This window comes from Garra rufa, chromosome 7, assembly GCF_049309525.1.
Source record: "Garra rufa chromosome 7, GarRuf1.0, whole genome shotgun sequence".
Taxonomy (NCBI): Eukaryota; Metazoa; Chordata; class Actinopteri; order Cypriniformes; family Cyprinidae; genus Garra; species Garra rufa.
Genome location: NC_133367.1, coordinates 1,487,230 through 1,506,590, shown reverse-complemented (window position 1 = coordinate 1,506,590; position 19,361 = coordinate 1,487,230). Strand labels below are relative to the sequence as shown.

The 19,361-nt window shown below is 35.9% G+C and overlaps 1 protein-coding gene across 1 annotated transcript in view; it reads right to left on the bottom strand.

Annotated features, from left to right (window-relative positions):
* Window positions 1–14,040: 14,040 nt before the first annotated feature.
* Window positions 14,041–19,361, bottom strand: part of LOC141338913 (uncharacterized) — a 13,096-nt gene continuing 7,775 nt past the window's right edge. The window contains exons 4-5 of the mRNA XM_073844526.1: window positions 18,073–18,228; window positions 14,041–14,357 (exon numbers count right to left, since the gene is read on the bottom strand). Of these exons, the coding sequence (XP_073700627.1) occupies window positions 14,041–14,357; window positions 18,073–18,228 (473 nt within the window). The remainder of the gene's footprint in view (window positions 14,358–18,072; window positions 18,229–19,361) is intronic.

Here is a 19,361-nt window from a genome sequence, read left to right as displayed (position 1 = left end):
GTTCTTATCTCTAGTTTTTGGCAGCTTAACCATGGAGAAAAAGGTTTTCCGATACCAAAAGCTAATGCGACCTAGGTCGGAACATTGTTGTGTGCCGTTGTGCGTTGTGTCGGCAAGATACAACTCGACTGTGAGTTTCCATTCATTTCCAGTGGAAAAGGATCTCAGAAAAAAGTGGATTGTTCAGATCAGGAGAGATGACTTCCAAGTCAATAAAAACACAAAGGTGTGTAGCGTTCATTTCAGACCTGATGACTTTATGGATGGGACTCGTCTGAAACGTCTGAAAAAAGGTGTTTTCCCTACACTGTTTGAGTGGAACCATTACCAGGAGGAGCCGCCGAGGTTGAGTGTTTGGGAACTTTGAGAGAGACCGCTGACCCCTGATCCTGACTCGGACGTAGACCAAGAAGATATGGACTTTGATGCGTAGAGGACTGGACATGATTATTGTTCAGTTCCCGAAGCTGCAGCTGTGGACATGGTTCTACATGAAAACCAGGAGTTAAAAAGGGAGATCGAAGATCTACGGAAGCAGTTGGAGCAAACAAAGACCATACACCGCTTTGGTCTCATGAGATTTGCTGGGTCCGATGAGGACATACGCTTTTAAACAAGGTAAGATTATATTGCCTGTGGTAAGCATTTGTAATAGCGTTGCCATCGTTCTGAAAACACTAGTTCACGTTTCTAATAAATATGATTGGAGTTGGCTAAAAGTAGGCTAGTTACACTGATCAAAGTAATAACAACGTAGGCTAACATAATTATAAGTATGAACATTAGCTATTGTCTTCAACAGCAACCAGAGTTAGTTTAATCATACATACCGAATTTCATAGTTGTCATGACTCAATATGGCAAGATTGTTGTATCAGTCACTTTTAGTTCAGCATTCCTATTTCCTAAACTGGAAACCTACTACAAAGCTATGTGTATGTATGTTATGCCATGATGTGAGAACCAATGCATGTTTCTTTCTTAACAGAGTTGCAACATATAACCACCTGATGGCCTTCTGGGAACTGATTGAACCGGCAACTCACAGGATGATTCGTGTCACCAGCTCCAAAGTCTTCAAGGAGCCTGGAAACACTCGGGCACTTCCTGCAATAGACGAGTTCTTCTTGTTCTTGATGCATCTTGCTTTGGGCCTCAAGCAAAAGGACCTTGGTCATCGGTTTCAAGTACATCAGACCACTGTAAGCCGCATCATAACAACCTGGGCCAACTTCCTCTACTTTGTCCTGGGGTCAGTGTGCATTTGGATGACAAAAGAGCAAGTACAAGCTTATCTGCCAGAAGAATTCCATCAATTTCGAGACACACAGGTTATCCTGGACTGCACAGAGATCCACTGCCAAACACCTTCCTCTTTGCTACTACAAAGTGAGGTCTTTTCAAATTACAAGTCTCACTGCACTTTCAAAGCCTTAGTAGGAATGGCACCTCATGGTGCAATAACATTTGTTTCTACACTGTATGCAGGGTCTATTAGTGACCTTGGTGGATAAGGGGTTTCTAATTGATAGCCTAGTGCCATGTAAAATCCACCGGCCTGTTTTTCTGACCAAAGGAAAACAAATGTCAGCTGATGAAGTGACACACACGCAGTCTGTGGCTAGGCTCAGGGTACATGTCGAACGTCTTATCCGTCGCATTAAGGAACACAAGTTGTTTGACACGGTCATCCCATTGTCCATTTCTGGTAGCATGAACCAACTGTTTACAGTGGCATGTTTGCTTGTTAACTATCAATGTGGACCACTTGTCAAGGCATGGAGCCATTGAGTCTAATGGTTTGTCACCTGTAAATATTGTACATATACTTTTGTAAATACTATGGATTTCACATTCTGTTCTGTATACCTCTGATCAACAGACAAAAGTAAGACAATGTTTCCTTTACATATTTTATTATATAATTTCATAATACATAACACAAAAGATAATCTAATGTAATATAGGTAGGTATATATATATATATATAGGTATAGATAGATATATGGATAAGTGGATATATTGTATAAATGTAGTGTACGCAAATATTGTTTAGTGTAAATAACTATAAATAATACAATACATATAATGCTGTGTATATATATATTTGTGTGTTTGTGTATGTACATGAGTGTTTATATATGTAAATATTGTTTAAATAAGAATAATACAATAAAAAAATAGAATACCATAAATCTAAAACTCAGACCTGAGGTATTTTTTGTTTTGCTTTTTTGTGTGTGAGAGAGAGAGAGGGAATGTGATTCTAAAATGGGTGAGTGTGTTACGGCCAATCTATTGTGTTGGTAACTTCACTCGTAAATCTATCTACAGTCAAATACAATAAAATAGCAACATAATATGTGTTTATGTGTGGTTGTTCAAGGCAGACTGAAGGCATGATGCCACCATAGGTTTGCAAAGAACTATATACAATATGCACACTTGAAAGGGCTGGTGTGGGTTGTGAGGGCCGCTGTAACGCAGTGTCCATCCTCACGGGAAGGGGGGGGGGGGGGGGTTGTGAGGGCCGCTGTAACGCAGTGTCCATCCTCACGGGAAGGGGGGGGGTTGTGAGGGCCGCTGTAAACCAGTGTCCATCCTCACGGGAAGGGGGATGGGTTGTGAGGGCCGCTGTAACACATCTGAAATGACTTAAACACACAAACACTTCGGTAGGTAGTGGTAAAAAAAAAAAAAAACAGATCTCCTCGGTCCCTAATGGTACGCATTACATCTACATTTTTGTGTATGCGCTCAACAAGTATGTCCTCCTGCGCACCAGCCACCAGACATTTTCAGGTAAGGACAGTCAACATAACTCTTGACGTTGGGGCATTTAATTTCCAGCAGGCCGAATTTGGGGTTTTCAGAAGGATCAAACACGACTCCATCAGGGGAGCATCCCAGCCATGGAGCATCAGGGTGTATAATGAAGCCGCAGGGTGAATAGTTCACATTTTTTAATCTGCAGTACTCTGTCACGGCAACTGGCTCCATATCGACGCCTCTCCTCATGTCCTTAGTCATGACAGTCCCCCTCAAAATTCTGTGTGCCAGATTTTCAGCTGATGTATGACAGCGAACATGGCATGCCTCATGGAAGCGTGTAGATGTGACTCGCATCTTTCTCAGTCGATGCCATTCCTCGCATGAGGTCTGCTCCCGTGTTGCAGCTTCAATCCTGTGGGCCATGTGAAATGACACCTGTAGCGCTTTCATACATACATGTTCCTCTTCTGATAACACATAGGCGCATGTGGTTGGCTCAAGCCTATAGCCATGGATGGGAAGGGAAGATTGGGCAGGGGCATCTGGGATGTTGATGATTTCCCGCATTTCTGGTGTTTTTTGCTGAAATGAAAGCACACTCCCTGCCTGGACAGCCCGAAAAGTTGTCTGAACTAATGGGACTTCCACTGACATGCCCATGGTGGTCACCAGAGGTGCAAGCAAAGGGGGGAAGTCCTTATAGACTTCTGCCACTCTCAGTGTGGAGAGATCTGGCATTTCCCCGTCAAGTGCTTTGTAGAGAGAACTTCTGAAAATGTTGAAATGAAAAAATGTTTAAAAACTGCAGCGTACATATTAACCACATCAACACATAGCTTAAACTAAAGCTAACATAATCTAACCTTACACAAACAGCAGTAGAATTTTGGGATTTGCAGACCTCCATGTCTTCCACTGGACCTGGCCTAACACCCTGACAGCAATGACACATTTTGACATGGCATCACAATAGTTACATGTGCATAGGTACAATTCACATGACAGACAGATGACTTACCAAGGTCCTTGGCTTATGCCAGGTCTGCTCAGTTTCTGTGCAACTGTGCACTGGGGGTACAGCAGGGATGCCTAATTGTGAAAAGTGTGCTGTTTGGTATAGTAGTGCAACCAAATGGTTGCATAAGGCACACCCCGCCACACAGGAGCAGTGGGTGCTCACCAAAATGACAGGTTTCGAGTCTTTTAACACCATCTAGGGAAAAATAGAAGCTTAGATCAGAAATACCTCTTGAGAGCTAAACAAGAGCTGTTAACAAGAGAAAAATATAACTAATAAAAGCATACGGTTGTAAGGCCTACCCATTCACATCCATAACAGTAGAATGAGCCATTTACATTTAGATAATGCTACTTATCAGCTGGGCAACTTATCAGCAGGCCAAACCATTACCCTAACATTGACCCTATAGTCACCCTACTCTCAATTCGTGTGGCTTTTCATTTTTCCTCATGGATCTATGACAGACTGCCCTCACGCTGACCTCTCCTGTCACCTTGTTTTTTATTTACACTGTTAGGGAAAAAGATGAACATACATTTTGAAACTGGGTTACACTCGTTCTTACACTGCTAGTTTGTCTTTTCTAATAGAGTATTGTAAAACAAAATAGCTCTGTGTTTCCCACAGAATTGAATTGTATTTGTGGTGTGGGGGTGTCAGAGTAAATAAAATGAATAGTCTATACTGTACTTATACTGCACGACAAGTCGACCTTGACAAGTAGCTGTAACGTTATAAAAAGATCCTTGATTACCGCTTTACCCTCTCTGGTTATAGTGTGCTAACCCTGACATCCCAACAGCATTCTAACAATATTATATTCTAAAGGATATCATCCCATTTCAAAAGTACAACATAGAAAATCATTGTGTGGTGATCAATTTTGATGTTGTGGTGGGCCGCCACAAATTAGGGGTGAGCGGGGCACAACCTAACACGGGGTTAATTGTAACAGGCGTGGTTTAAATATTTCCACACATGCTAGCATAACCAAATTTACGCTGTTTACTAGTTGCCATAGCAACACTATGCGGAGAAAAAAAGAGCGCCAGAATTCAAAAGCCTTTTGAAGATATCGCTGAATATTTATTTTACCATAGTAAAAGTACATTTCTGGCTGGAGTAAACTTTTCATTTCTGTTTTTAGTATTCATTTAAAGTTAGACAAAACTGATATTATTTTAATCTCCAATTTGTTATTTATCATTTTAGATAGTTTATTAATGCTTCGCAAACCAGGAGAAGACACTAACCTGTATTAAACTCCAGTCGCGCAGCTGGGGAAAGATGTAACACTGTGTGACAATATTCCCCGCTGTTATTAAACTATGCTATTCTGTGACATTAGCGGTGCAGTTTACACGACTTACTTCTAATGCTGCGTTCACACCAAACGCGAATATGCGTCTAAATTCGCGCCTGCCGCGTCTAGTTATACGCGTGACCACTTTGTGTTCATTCGTGCGTCAAGAGCGAAATCGACGCGCGTAAAAACAAAAGTTTGAAGCGAAATTTACGCGCGTCACGCGCGTCAGAGGCGAAAGTTTCAAACCCCGTTGGCGGCCATCTTTTTACAAGATGTCTGTTGTTGATCGGTCATTTATCGAGAGAGTCACCGCTCTGTATTTGCGCTGGAGAGCAGAACAGCGGCGTAGGGATCATCGTCGCCGTATTTGGGTCCACCAGACCCTTCGGAGGCGGTCGGCGAGTTTCATCACTTGCTCCAGGAGCTGCGCCTGGATGACGGCCGCTTTCAGCGGTACTTCCGCCTGTCCCGCGCCCAGTTCGATGAACTGCTGTCCAGCATCGGAGCGAGGGGATTTCAGGAGCGGTGGAACTTCCCTCTGTGCGTTGGAGCAGTATATGATGACAGAATTTTCATTTTAAAAGTGAACTACTCCTTTATGTCATTCCTCCTTTGATGTATAATAATTCTATAGGTCTGTGCCATTTCTTTGTTCAGGTTATTACTGTAAAATCTGTTATTTATTTTTGTTTTGATGATAAATGGAGCCAGCCTCCAAAAGTATTTAACCTGTCCTGTGATTTCTTTATTTTCCTCACACAACACTGTCCAGACACACTAAAGTATACACACTATTATAGTTATTATTGTTCTGTTATTATTGTGACACACTATATAGAGGGTATCTTATGTATATATCTTATGTATGTATATCTTATGTAAACTAATTAAAACAACACTGTGATCCACTGGGATGTCCATCTCAATGGCTATATAGGCTATATAATATGATGACATGTTAATAAATTACATCATGTAATTTACAAGCATCAGCAAATTCAGCAGATAGCCATAAAATCAAAATAGATATTTCTTATAAAATATTTTACCTAGCTGACAAGGATCACTCGGATGCTTTGTGTCAAACTAAATCACATTATGTCAACATCACACCGTGTGGTGAGGCATTATATGAACCTTCATAGACATAGGCCTACTTGTTAATTTCATAAAGACAACGTTGCACTTATTCAAACAACAATATATTTTTCCGTTACAAGACAAAGACGTTCATCTGATTCCGCTCTATGACTCTGACTGATGTGAAGTCGGCACTGTTCTCCTCTTACCTGCACCTTTACATCGGACCATTTCTTTTTTAATTTGTTCACAGTGCGATGTTCAGACCCCACTGCGTTAACCGCGTCAGCTAAACTCTCCCACTCTATTTTTTCTATTTTTTTTTTTTTTTTTTACAAACTTGCAAATAACACAGTTTTCCTCCGGTCTACTTCCGATAGGAGCACCTTCAAATCATTCTGTGAAGTTTCTCTTGCTTGCTTTTTCGTTTGGTTTTGCCAAAGTGGAGTCATTACCATATTTATACGGGGGAGGAGGCAGGGAGGGGTTTTGCGCTCGTGCATGTGCGCTCAATTTCACGTTAATTCGGGTGTACAAAGAGATTATGCGTGGAATTCCGTTTACCCAGTGTTTCATACATCTGATTTTTTTACTGCGTACACACATTTACAGCTTTGTCCGTACGCAATGTTTTAGTATTAATTCAACGCAAGTCTTTGTACATGAGGCCACTGGAGAGGCCTAGCTGATTATAACTTGTTTTTGTGGTCCATTATGATTATATCGGCTATGTACTGAAACACAGAGAAGAAAAAGCCATTTATTTGCCATGCTGCTGATTCTATATTCAGTTTGAATTAAAATCTTTAGTTAAAATTATATGTTTGACTGAGAAACTGTTTCTGTTTGATCTGAGAGGCTGATCAGATACCTTTGGAACTAACAAGTCACTCATAGCTAAAATAAATCAAGAGGCTGGGAACTCATACACATCTAAACAGCAGTTCAGAGGCTAAGTACAGATTTCATGTTACGGTCTATGGTGAGTAGACCATTACTTACTACTTTATTTCTCTCTCTCTCTCTCTCTCTCTCTCTCTCTCTCTGAGGGTATCCGAGGGCATCTGAGAGTTCTCACTTGGAGAGGGTGATTGTTTGGGTTTTTCTGCCTAATATTATACTTTTTTTCCCCCTTTTCTCTATAAAAACAAAAATATTTTTAATGAAAACAAGGATTATCTTCTTAAGTGCCACTTTGCGGTATTAGTGGAGTTTGTGTGGGAATAGGATGGCGTCTCCCTCTGTGGGGGTGAGGCCACCTGTTTCCCTTCGTCATGGCATCAGGTGTGTTCCGGCGAACGGTGTAACTGTGGAAGAAGTGCTGATGGATGTTGGGGAAGTGATTGGATATGGGAATATTTTGTCGGCTTCACGTATGAACAAGGCTGTGATGGTTTTTGTACATTGCAAATATGCTCACAGTATACAAACCTAACAGACAACTCAGATCACTAGGATCGAGTCAGTTAGTAATATCAAGGGTTCACACAAAACAAGGGGAATCCGCTTATAACTATTATGCCGCCCGCAGTTGGAATCAGCTTCCAGAAGAGATCAGATGTGCTAATACAATAGCCACATTTAAATGCAGACTCAAAACTCACCTGTTTAGTTGTGCATTTATTGAATGAGCACTGTGCTACGTCCGAACAGACTGCATTATTTTATGTATAATCATTTTACTGTGCAAATTAATTTTAAAATTAAATTTTCAAATCATCTTAAATGTTCTTAATGTGATAACCATTTCTACTGTTTTAATTAATTTTTAAATCAATTTTAAAAACATTTAAAATGTTCTTCGATATGTTCTTAAATCTGTTTGTGTGACTATTATTTTAAATTTTTCCTCTTATGTACAGCACTTTGAATTACCATTGTGTATGAAATGTGCTATATAAATAAACTTGCCTTGCCTTTCTACTCCCTCTTGAATTCCTTCCTTTATTTACCATTGATTGTATTGAGTAAAGATGTCTGCCATTTTGTTCATTATCCCAATAGGATTGCCATTTTTCTGTTATCTTCTTTTTAATTATTGACTTAGCTAAGTTTGGTTTTACTATACATCATTTGCATATCTATACCTTCTTTTGCCATTGCATGTTTTGCTAATCGATCTGCTTCCTCATTTCCCGCCACTCCTGCATGTGCCCGAACCCACAAGAACTATATCTATTGGCTGATGTAACATGTACAAGAACTAAAGGATCTCCAAGACAATGTCTTGTCTAGTTTCAGACTGTTGAGAATCCAAACAAGGCTGAACTTAAATCTGAGCATATTTAGTTCTTTCTACTATTATACCCCATCTTGAAAGTCAGCCTTAGGTTCATCTTCCTTTAGACGGATATATATTCACATTTGATCGCAATAAAATATTTGATCTGTTCATTAAAACTCATGTAAACATGGGATGTGTAAACCTGATTTTCAGTTTCAGTGAATTGATGTGATCCTTTCATCATCAGTGACTAAAATAATCAAATAAAGTGTTTTCAGTGAATTAACAAACACAAAACAAAATTAATCACACACATTTTATTTTCATTACTGAAAGCGTGAGCAAAAAATACTGTGATGCGTTTCCTGTTATAAAAGTTTATAAACAAACATAAACTGAAGGAACGAAATGTGAAGGAATGAAAAGGAAAGAACGTCTGTGTCTCCTGTATGAACACAACGAATGACAGCAATGTGGTCTTCTAAATTAAGACATTCACATTACATTCACATTATATCAGGTGACAGAAAAACAAAACAAACTAATATATATATATATATATATATATATATATATATATATATATATATATATAAAATGCCATACTGTAATTACAATTCAAAACATTTATGAACACTTCAATAAAGCACAACTATGTGCAATGTAACAGTGCAAGAGCATCAAATAAAAAACATGAATAAAAGCACATATACATTAATTAGCTTGAGATTATGTCTGTGAAACAAAAAATGCCATTTACAGTTGGCTATTCAATCCTGCATTATTATAAATCAGTCGAACTGGCTCTTAATACAAAAGAATATAATAACATAAGTGCAATTTCAACTTCATCATAAACCAAAGCTTGTTTCTCTTTTTATGCCAAAGCAAATGAAAGCCTTCACTCATTAGTTTCATATTACAACAATGCAATTGGCTTGACTTCATAAACTCCATGTGTATACTGTTACAGTGACTCTAAACTACTGCTGTTCTCTGCTTTAAGGATCATTGCCCAATTTAGTATCTTCATCAGGATCATCTGTGTCCTGTTGTCTATGGTTTTGTCCATTCTCTTCTAAATTGAGGAAAGAGAAAATAATAGAAAAGGCATGTAAGTCCAAAGAAGAAGAGGAAGAAGAAAACAGTCCGAACTCATTTTATAACACTGATGCAGCATTGAAATAGTAGTGCTTAATAAATTAATTAATGAAGCCATAGTAACAAACATTAAATACTGGGGATTATGAACACACAGTAAACATTAAGAGTAAAGCTTTTGGTTAATTGCATAGTTTACCCTCTCATTTGACCAATAAATGAATGGGCCAATTATTAATAGTGTTTCAAACAGAGTAGAAATATATGAAATACACACACACACACACACACACACACACACACACAGAGACAGACAGACAGACAGATAATTGATATTTTTCTACACTGTTTGAAACACTATTAGATGGGAATAAACATACACTAAACATTTAAATATAATAGTTTGATTAAATATCTAAACTCAGTAAATGTCTTTTAATTTGCAGTATCTTATTATTTTCTAAAGCACCATAAACATCTGTTCTCAAATTGGTCAATATCTGAATGAAGGCCAGTGTGTCTCAGAGAACAGTATTTTTAAGGCTTCTCATAGTCAGAAAATGAAGAAAGTAAGTACAAAAAAAATCAGTTCTGCCTTTATATTTGTATTAATTATGTTAATGTTGTTATGATGTCTAAATGAACAACAGAATGAATCCATATCTCACACAGAGTGTTTGTTCTTCTTGGTTAGATCCATTATCTTGCTAAAAAGCAAACACATTTTAATTTATTGTAAATCTTGCATTGTCACAGGCAGACAAGAACCCACTAAATGTCATATAAATCAGCCAATCACATTTTATTTAGTTTTTGTGTGCCAGAAATGACTCTGTCAAAAAGCATTAAATATATATATATTTACTATATATTTAAAATATATAGTCCTGCTTGTCAATCTAGTTGCTCGTTTAATAATATTTATTATTAGTTTATTTTTTTATGTTATTTTTGAGTATTATATGTAGTATATTCAGAATGACACACGGTTTGCTGTTCAGGCTAAATGTAAAAAGCACAAAATCTGTGCTAATTTTAATATTTCTTTATTAATAGTGTTTCTTTTGAAAAGTTGTCTAATACTAAATATATTTAATATCACCATGATTAAGGTCTATAATACTCCTACAAACACACACGTTTCAAAATATCTGTAGAATCTGTGTTTGACAAAGAATTGTATTGTCTTAATGGTAATCAGAGTTTAAGGTTTTTTCTCCATATTACATGAACTGTTTGTGTGATACTTACTCGTAACTCTGTTTTGTTTAAAGATCTTGAAGTAAATCCCAGCAGCAACAGCTGCAACCACCAGAATAACAACAAAAAAAATCCCTGATTCAGCACCTCGAGGCAGACGTGAACCTGAAACACCAAAAAGAGACAGACATTAATGTCAACAAACACTATAATCATCAGCACTATATAACTTGAGTGAAGATATGATATGATGATGACTGTAATAAGAAAGAAATAGTCATTACAAGTAACTCAAGTTAAGTAATCAGATTACTTCTTCAAGTAACATGTAAAGTAATGCAAACCTTTTCAAACAAGTAGCACAAGTTACTTTGTTTTCCATTTATTGACCTTTTATTGAGACCTCTGATTTTTAGACTTTAGTTAAAAATGACTTTAAGAAGTAACTTTACCCAACATTGGTCATTAATGTGAATGTGAGTCTGATTTATAACAAACGCTATAAACATTAGCACTGCATTACCTGAGTGAAGATCTGAATCTGTAATGATAAAGAGAGACAGTCATTAGTGTCAGTGAGTCTGATCTATAACAAACACTATAAACATTAGCACTGCATTACCTGAGTGAAGATCTGAATCTGTAATGATAAAGAGAGACAGTCATTAGTGTCAGTGTATCTGATCTATAACAAACACTAATATAGCTGAAGCAGAGATAACAGGCATAAGCCCCGGCACCACCACTACTCTGATGGGTTCAGAAAAACAGTGCACATCTATATTTGTTACATCTAGTTACATTTTTGTTACTTTGATCATTTGTTTTCTGTGGGGCATAAAGTTATTCTTCTTGCAGGGGGTGCTTCATGGCTCAGGAATGCTACTAATACTGAACCACATCAAATATGAGAATAATTGTAGTGTTACTGGAGACATTTGTACACACACACACACACACATATGTTTGTTTTTGTGAATTGTGGGGACATTCCATAGACGTAATGGTTTTTATACTGTACAAACCGTACTTTCTATCACCCTACACCTTCCCTACACCTAAACCTAGCCCTCACAGGAGACTGTGCATATCTTTACATTCTCAAAAAAACATTTTCTGTATGATTTATAAGCCTTTTGAAAAGTGGGGACATGGGCAATGTCCTCATAAGTCACCCTCTCCTTGTAATACCTATGTCATACCCATGTTATTACACACATTTGTGTCCTGATATGTCACAAAAACATGCCCACACACACACACACACACACACACACACACACGTTTGGCATTTGGTAAACAAAACCTGCCCAAGCACAGTTACAGAGTTCAAAATCAGATGCTTTAGTCTAAATAATGTTGCTTTAAGAGTAATACCAATTCATTCTGATTCATTTATGTAACATATTTATCTATCCGTCCATCTATCTATAGTCTTACAAATATTATAACCCCGCCCCCAGCCTTCTTTCTGAAGCTCTGATTGGACAGTTATTCAAAACATTCTAACAGCTCCACTGACTGCTGTGAGGTCCAACTATAATATTCACTACACACAATCAGCAACTGTAAAGTTTTAATGAAAGAAAAATGTAGCAAACAAAGAACTAAAGGAACAAATAAATGCAAAAATAATGACTGTATTCAGTCAGATTTCCTGAACATTATTTTCACTAATTATGTTCTTTCACTAATTAAGAGGTGTACAAAATCACACAGTGCTTATATTTTCTGAGAAACTTGCATGCTCTTTTGAATGTTTTTCTCTGTTTGCTGTAATTGTGTTTATAAGGCACATTTGCTATAGCAACAATAGCCAAGGAATAATGAGACCGGTGTTTTGACTACTTATTGGCCATGATGTGATCATCATCATGTGGTGGCCTGCTCTTATCCAGAGTCTAATCATTCATAGGAAAGGTGATCTGTTATTAATTTCACATAACTGGTTACAGTAACTCTGAGACACTACAGTTTAAGAGTTTAGCTCCAATCCTAAATAACACACCTGAGCTAATCAGACTCATTAGTCATTAAACCAATGAGACCACTTCTCTGGAAATGTAGGCGAGAGTTGACTGCTGCAGTGAGGGGAGGCGTGAAATAAACCCAGTCACGACGGACAGTTCTGACCTCTTGAATTAGGATAGATACTTATGAGATCAAAGCCAGATATTACGTCATTTACAGATGCTGTGTTGCTGATATACATGATATAATTTCAGTTCTGTTGCTTTTATATGAAAATGAATATAACAACAGCATAGTATAAAACTCATTCTTGACTCCCAGCATGTATTATTTTCTTTTTTAACTAACAAAGTACAACAGTTTAATATACAAATGTTGTTTAACTATTGAAATTAAGTGTAAGAGTTAAGAGTTGAGAATTTGTGTTTATTTAACTTTAGAATTGTTTTTAGAGCTCTGGGCCCGTATTCACAAAACATCTTAAGGCTAAAAGTAGCTCTTAACTCAGCGATTTAGGAGAAAATCTTAAAATTAATGGGCATGTCATTCCTAAATTTAGGACTTCTACATTTTTAGAGTATTTCGTTTTAGTGCTAAAACTAGCTAAATCTGAGAAACATTAGGAGCAGTCAAGAGGACTCCTAAATCACTAAGACCAAATCCCAACTATCCTAAATGGCTGTTGCTGCCTTAGAACTTAAACTTTTTAGAAACACTCTGTATTTATTTGCACACATATGTTTTCCCACACAACTTTTTTGGTTTTGGAGATTATCCCAAATCCAAATTTTCCTTTGATTATATCCGTGTTTTCATTAACAAGTTGGGCATGAAGTAGCAGCCATTAGCCATGATTATTCTATTCTGTTAATAAAAAAGCTGTTTAAATGCATATCAGCTAATTGTTAAAGGAAAGCACACATATAAAAGGCTGACAATCAGCTGAACATATACTTGTTCATTTAGTGACACTTAGCCTGCATTTTAAAATCTTCATTTGAATGTGGCAACATTTTTTAAAAACTTTATTTGAATATGGCAATAATATTGAGCTCTACGATATTTCTATGAATAAACCTCTGACAGAGACTCCTCCCCTATCAGCCAATCACTGTGTGCATAGTAGGCATGCAGACATCATTTATAGCAAAGAGGTCAACCCCACCCTTAATCTTAGCTTAAGACTTCTCTCTATTCCTTAGTAAAAGTTAGTCTTAGCAGCTTTGTGAATAGGTTTTAAAACTCTTAGCTAAAAACTTTTACTGCTATTTACTCTAAGTGCTAAGATAAAATGTTTTGTGAATACAGGCCCTGATCTAAATAATTTTTATAACTTATAATAACTTTTATATTGACATACTTGATCTACTCACCAGTGACAGTAACAATGATTCTCCTGTTTATGGTGCATCTGCTGCTGCTGATCTTCAGGTCATAAGGTCCAAAATCTGTGGTTTTGATGTTTTTGATGATCAGGGATCTAGTCTTATGATCCAGCTCCAGTCTGTGTCTGAATTTCAGATCAGGGCGTTCAGATATCAAGAAACGTTGGGCTGTTTTATTGATTTCAGCTATAGTAATGTTTTCAAACAGCCACTGTATCAGATCATTGTTCTGTGTTTCAGTAACAGTCGACAGAGCAACAGAATCTCCCTCCTTCACTGACAATGACTTCATTGCATCTGTTACAACAACAAACACATAAAGAACAGTGAGGAACAGCTACTCAGACTTCAATTAAATACATACAGGAAGATTTTTCACACTTCTCACTTAAAGTATTTTAGTCTATTAAAGCTTATTTAACTCTCAGTTGTTTATTGTATACATTCTACAACAAGACTATACTGGTCATAAAAGCATATTTCAAGTCTAACAGGACATTTTCATCAAAGGAATGAGAAAGAAGAAGAGACATTTGTCCATTAGATCAGCTGATCAAATTCAGGTGAACATTTGAGCTCATTATAAAACAGAACACAAAAGTGAATAATGAGCAGACGGAGAAATAAAGCATCATTACCAACTTCACTTATTACTAACCAGGGGTGCGTTTCCCAAAAGCAACTAAAACCAACTATAGTATATATGAAATGAAATGAAATTATTACTACATTTATAGCAATGTGCTGCTATGTGCTCGTTACTCAGTGACCGTTGATGTGATTTTCTCACTGCGACTCTCTGATTTGTGAAATGTGTTGTACAGAAGCCCTGCCTCCGACTCTCACTATAATGGCTGTTTGGAGGTATGCAGATAAATAGGTTAACAGGTGGGCATTACATCCTATCATTGCATTCAGGCCAAATGTAATGATTGGACGAATATTTTATGGTCCTGAGCCTTACATAGAACAATTATTTATATTTTTATATTTAGACCACTTTAACTATAAATTACCATGATGTGAAAAGGATTTTAACCAGAAATGTTTATAGAAAAAATTGCCTACCCTAGATTTAAAAAAAATCCTTTAATGCATTTGCATTTAAACCATTGATTATCCCTTACTAATACAATTTAACATAATCTTATAACATGAGGGTAAGATGGGATAAGATGACCCCACTTCTATACATTTTTTCTCTTGACCATAAATGGTAAAAAATCTCATCTCAGGACTTTTGATAAATGGCTACACATTATTGTTTTTATAATAATAAATTGTAAAAAATATAATATTGTAATAAACAATAATAATGTTATTGTAATAAATAGGGTTATCATATAGTGTTTCCATGAATTAGATGTACATTTCAGACATCTTGACTTTTTTATTAATGTTAGTTACACCCCGCAATAACATATTTTTGTAATTATCCTCATCCCGTGAAAACCATTTTACAATCAGACATTGCATTACCATGGAATAGTCCTTTCAATCGTTTAGCAAATGATGTCGTGATGTCAACTGTTGTATTACAAAATTTACTACACTATTTTATAATCAATTTTGGTAACACTTTAAAATAGCTGCACGCTATGAACCATTACTTAAGCATTAATAATTCAATTCATCATTTATAAAGTATTTTCCCTACATTAATAGACATTAGTTAGCTGTTTATAAATACAGCTATAATGTTTTGTTCTTAATTTATTATGAGCATATTAATAATGCATTTAATATTTGTATTTTCATATTTATTAAGCTTTAATTTATATTTTCTAAATAAAGCATTACATTATTTACAATTTACATTTGTCATCAGTGATTCATTATATGAATAAATGTATTAATAGAGTAAGTAAATGATTAATAAACTATTTAAATAAATGCATTTATACATATTATTAGTTACTCAGTGTGTTAAAGGGGTCCTATTATGCTCTTTTACAAAGTCTTTATTTTGATTTGACGGTGCACTAAAACATGCTCTAATGCTTAGTGGTTCCAAAGACGCATAATTTTTCACATAATTTACATTATTACAATAGCTTTCTCCCCAGGATGTATTGTGATTGGTTAGCAGCCCCACTCCGTTGCAATTGGCGAACATCTTAGCAAGGGTTTATTACTGCCACGCCCCTTCCCACAGCAGCAAGATAAAAGTGATTCTTACGTTTTAAATATGGATATTTTTCTTACAAAAACACATCAGATCGCTAAAGGAGTCTACATTTCGTAGACACTTTAGTCAAGGCTCGCTGAAGCATTCCGGAAGCGGCTGTCCTTGCTACACTGCTAACGGTAAGCGAATCCCGCACCCCGTCCGTGATTTGAATTTCCGTAAGCGGGATTTACGTTATGACATCATAGCATCAGGAAAACAAACGCTGTAGTCCAAAGGAGCCGTTCGTTGTAGTTCTTGAAAACTGATTTAAAACCTTAAAAACTCCCTTTGGAGTGGACTTTGAGATTTCTAACTTTGTAGATGTTTTTTTATGCCCAAACATACACACCACACACTAAAGTTCAAAAAGTGAAAAAGCATTATAGGACCCCTTTAATAAAAGCTTTACTAACACACATTCTTACTGTAATTCATTATTAATTGAGGTGGTTATAAAACATTAAGTAGTTTTCAATTAACTATTTTGTGAGCTCATCTAAAGTGAGGACTACTCTAAGGCTCAGTTATCTTCTATTTTAATCATTTTGTTGGCTTTTGTTAGTTTTGTTGCTTATTTTGCTGTCTATATTTACTTTCTTGTTCTTTTTTAATTCAGTTGTTTTTTTTAGTTCCTTTATTTTTATCTGATTTTGCAGATGTGTATTGTTTATTTTATATCTAGTGTACAGAATTTTTTTTTTGCATCTTCAAATATCCTATGTTGTGTTTGTTTCCTTTTTCTGTTTAAAATATACTTGAGCTTTTAAATCTGTTTTGTAAAAGCAGTAGTATAATCCTACTTTAGATGAGCTCACAAAAATAGTTAACTAGTAACTACTATGTTTTATAACTTCCTGAATTATTAATTACAGTAGGAAATAACATTTATTAAGGTGACCGGTTTGTGATAGAAGTGATATTTTTACAAAAAAATCATTGATTGGTGACAGGTGAACGCATCAACAATATATGTATGTGTGTGTGTGTGTGTGTGTGCTGTCACATGATGGTTTTTTTTTGGCATAGCACCTAAACAAAATATCATGGGAACCTCAATTTTATTTATACCATAACTTGATTAGACATATCCCTTTGCTTTTTTAATATATAAAAATAAAGCAATCAATGAACACATGTAGGTAATCAACAGGTACGTAGGATGGAGACCTATTGTAAAACTAAATAAAAAAAACCTCACTGAAAATACATATTTTCTGATACTTTTGCAAGAACTGGTTGTGCATGGAATTAATTTTTTAATTTGTTAATTATATAATTTGTTTTTATATAAAATGTTTAGTACTGAATATTTCATTTACAGGAAAACTTTACTTCTATAACTTTTTTTTTTACAGATTCATCATTTTGAAATGCTTCTACTTTAGCAATAATCAGAGTGTCTTCTTTAAGACGAGACAAACCTCATGTCAGTATTCCAAAGTATTCATGAATTACAACTATTTAAGTTCAGGGGTTAAAACCTACAGGCCAATTAATTGAAATTATTCGGTTTGCATTAATAGTGCTGCTATTATGATATATTGTCAATTAAAATATGGGCATATCAATATGTGAATATTTTATATGCTTGTATGTAGGTCAAAAGATAATTCTAACTTTCAGATGAATCCCTTTTACTGGGATTCTGCTTTTTCTGTCATTGGTTACTCAATTATTCAAATAAATTGTCAAAATACAGTTTTCAAAAGCATAGATGACTTAGTATTTTAAATAAATGAGACTTTACAAATATATAAATATTAACAATAAATTATATCTAAACGAGGGGGGGGGGGGCATCTTCCCCCATCTTGCCCTTCAATAAAAACAAGATCTACTCACCAATAACAGGAATATGGTATTTCCTGCGTAAAATCATTCTTCTGGTAATAATCTCCATTTTATAATCTCCATCCAGATTTTTTGGGATGTTTCTGATGTTGAGGTCTCCGGTCTGACGATTCAGATCAATGTTGCTCGGGGTGTTGTTAACAGAGCCTTTTAACCCCTTAACTTGCACAAGACCATAGACGGTCCAAGGTTTGTTAGTTTACATTTATGCTATGCTTTATCTATAAACATCTTAATTAATTTTGACAAACAACAAGTCATTCAAAAGTTTAAAGACTTAAGCCCTTCATGATAGTAATATAATAGCAATAGACTAAAATCGAGGAGCTCTGAACAGTTTTTTGTCTGGTGACTATGACAAATAAATTTAATCATAAACACATCAGTGCAGATTTCTTGGTAATAATCCCGACCACAAAATCATTTAGATGTGTTAGTTCAGAAAGTGGTGATTTAAGCTTAAAATATTGATAATTTACGCTTTGTTTATATCACATGTCCTCAAACATAATTATAATTTGTGCCAATTACCTAATGCATTACGCAGTGCGAAATGTTTTTCAGTAGTAATACACATTATAATTTTTAATATTACCAACAGAATAACCCCGGCCCCAACGTTTTTTCTGAAGTGCTGATTGGAAAATCATTTAAAATGTTCTAAGAGTGCCACTGATTGTTGTGATGTGTAGATAAGTTCAACCTGCACTATTCACTGCACACAGTAAGCCAATGTAATGTTTTGATAAAAAAGGCCAACAAAGGGATGTTAACAGAGATTATATTCATAGGTTATATTTGTGCAGGTGTTTTCTCTGTGCAGGTAGTCAAGCATAGAAGTTTGTTAAAAGGAAATCTTATTATTTGAGTTCTTTTCAAAGATGCATTGAGTAATTAATGCACCAACAGCATCCAACAAACAAAATTGCAAGAATAATCACTGTATTCAAATATGTTTCCTAAACAGTCTCCCTGTCTGTCACTAATTTGAGATTCCCAGCATCTCATAGTGTCAGAGTAGGTAATACACTTGAAGAACTTGCTTCTTTACTGTTAAAATGTGTTTTATAAAGTATGAATGTAAGTAGTAGGAATACAATCTGAACATACTACATGTGTTATTACTTTGTCATGTGATCTAAAACAGCATTTCAATCACTTTTCCCCACCATGTTGAAATCCTCTCTCGTGGCCTCTTGGGACAGTAAACTGTCCATCAAATATGGACTTCAGGACCCGTCAGAGGTATTAGGTCGCACAGGTATTTTTAGCTACTCTTC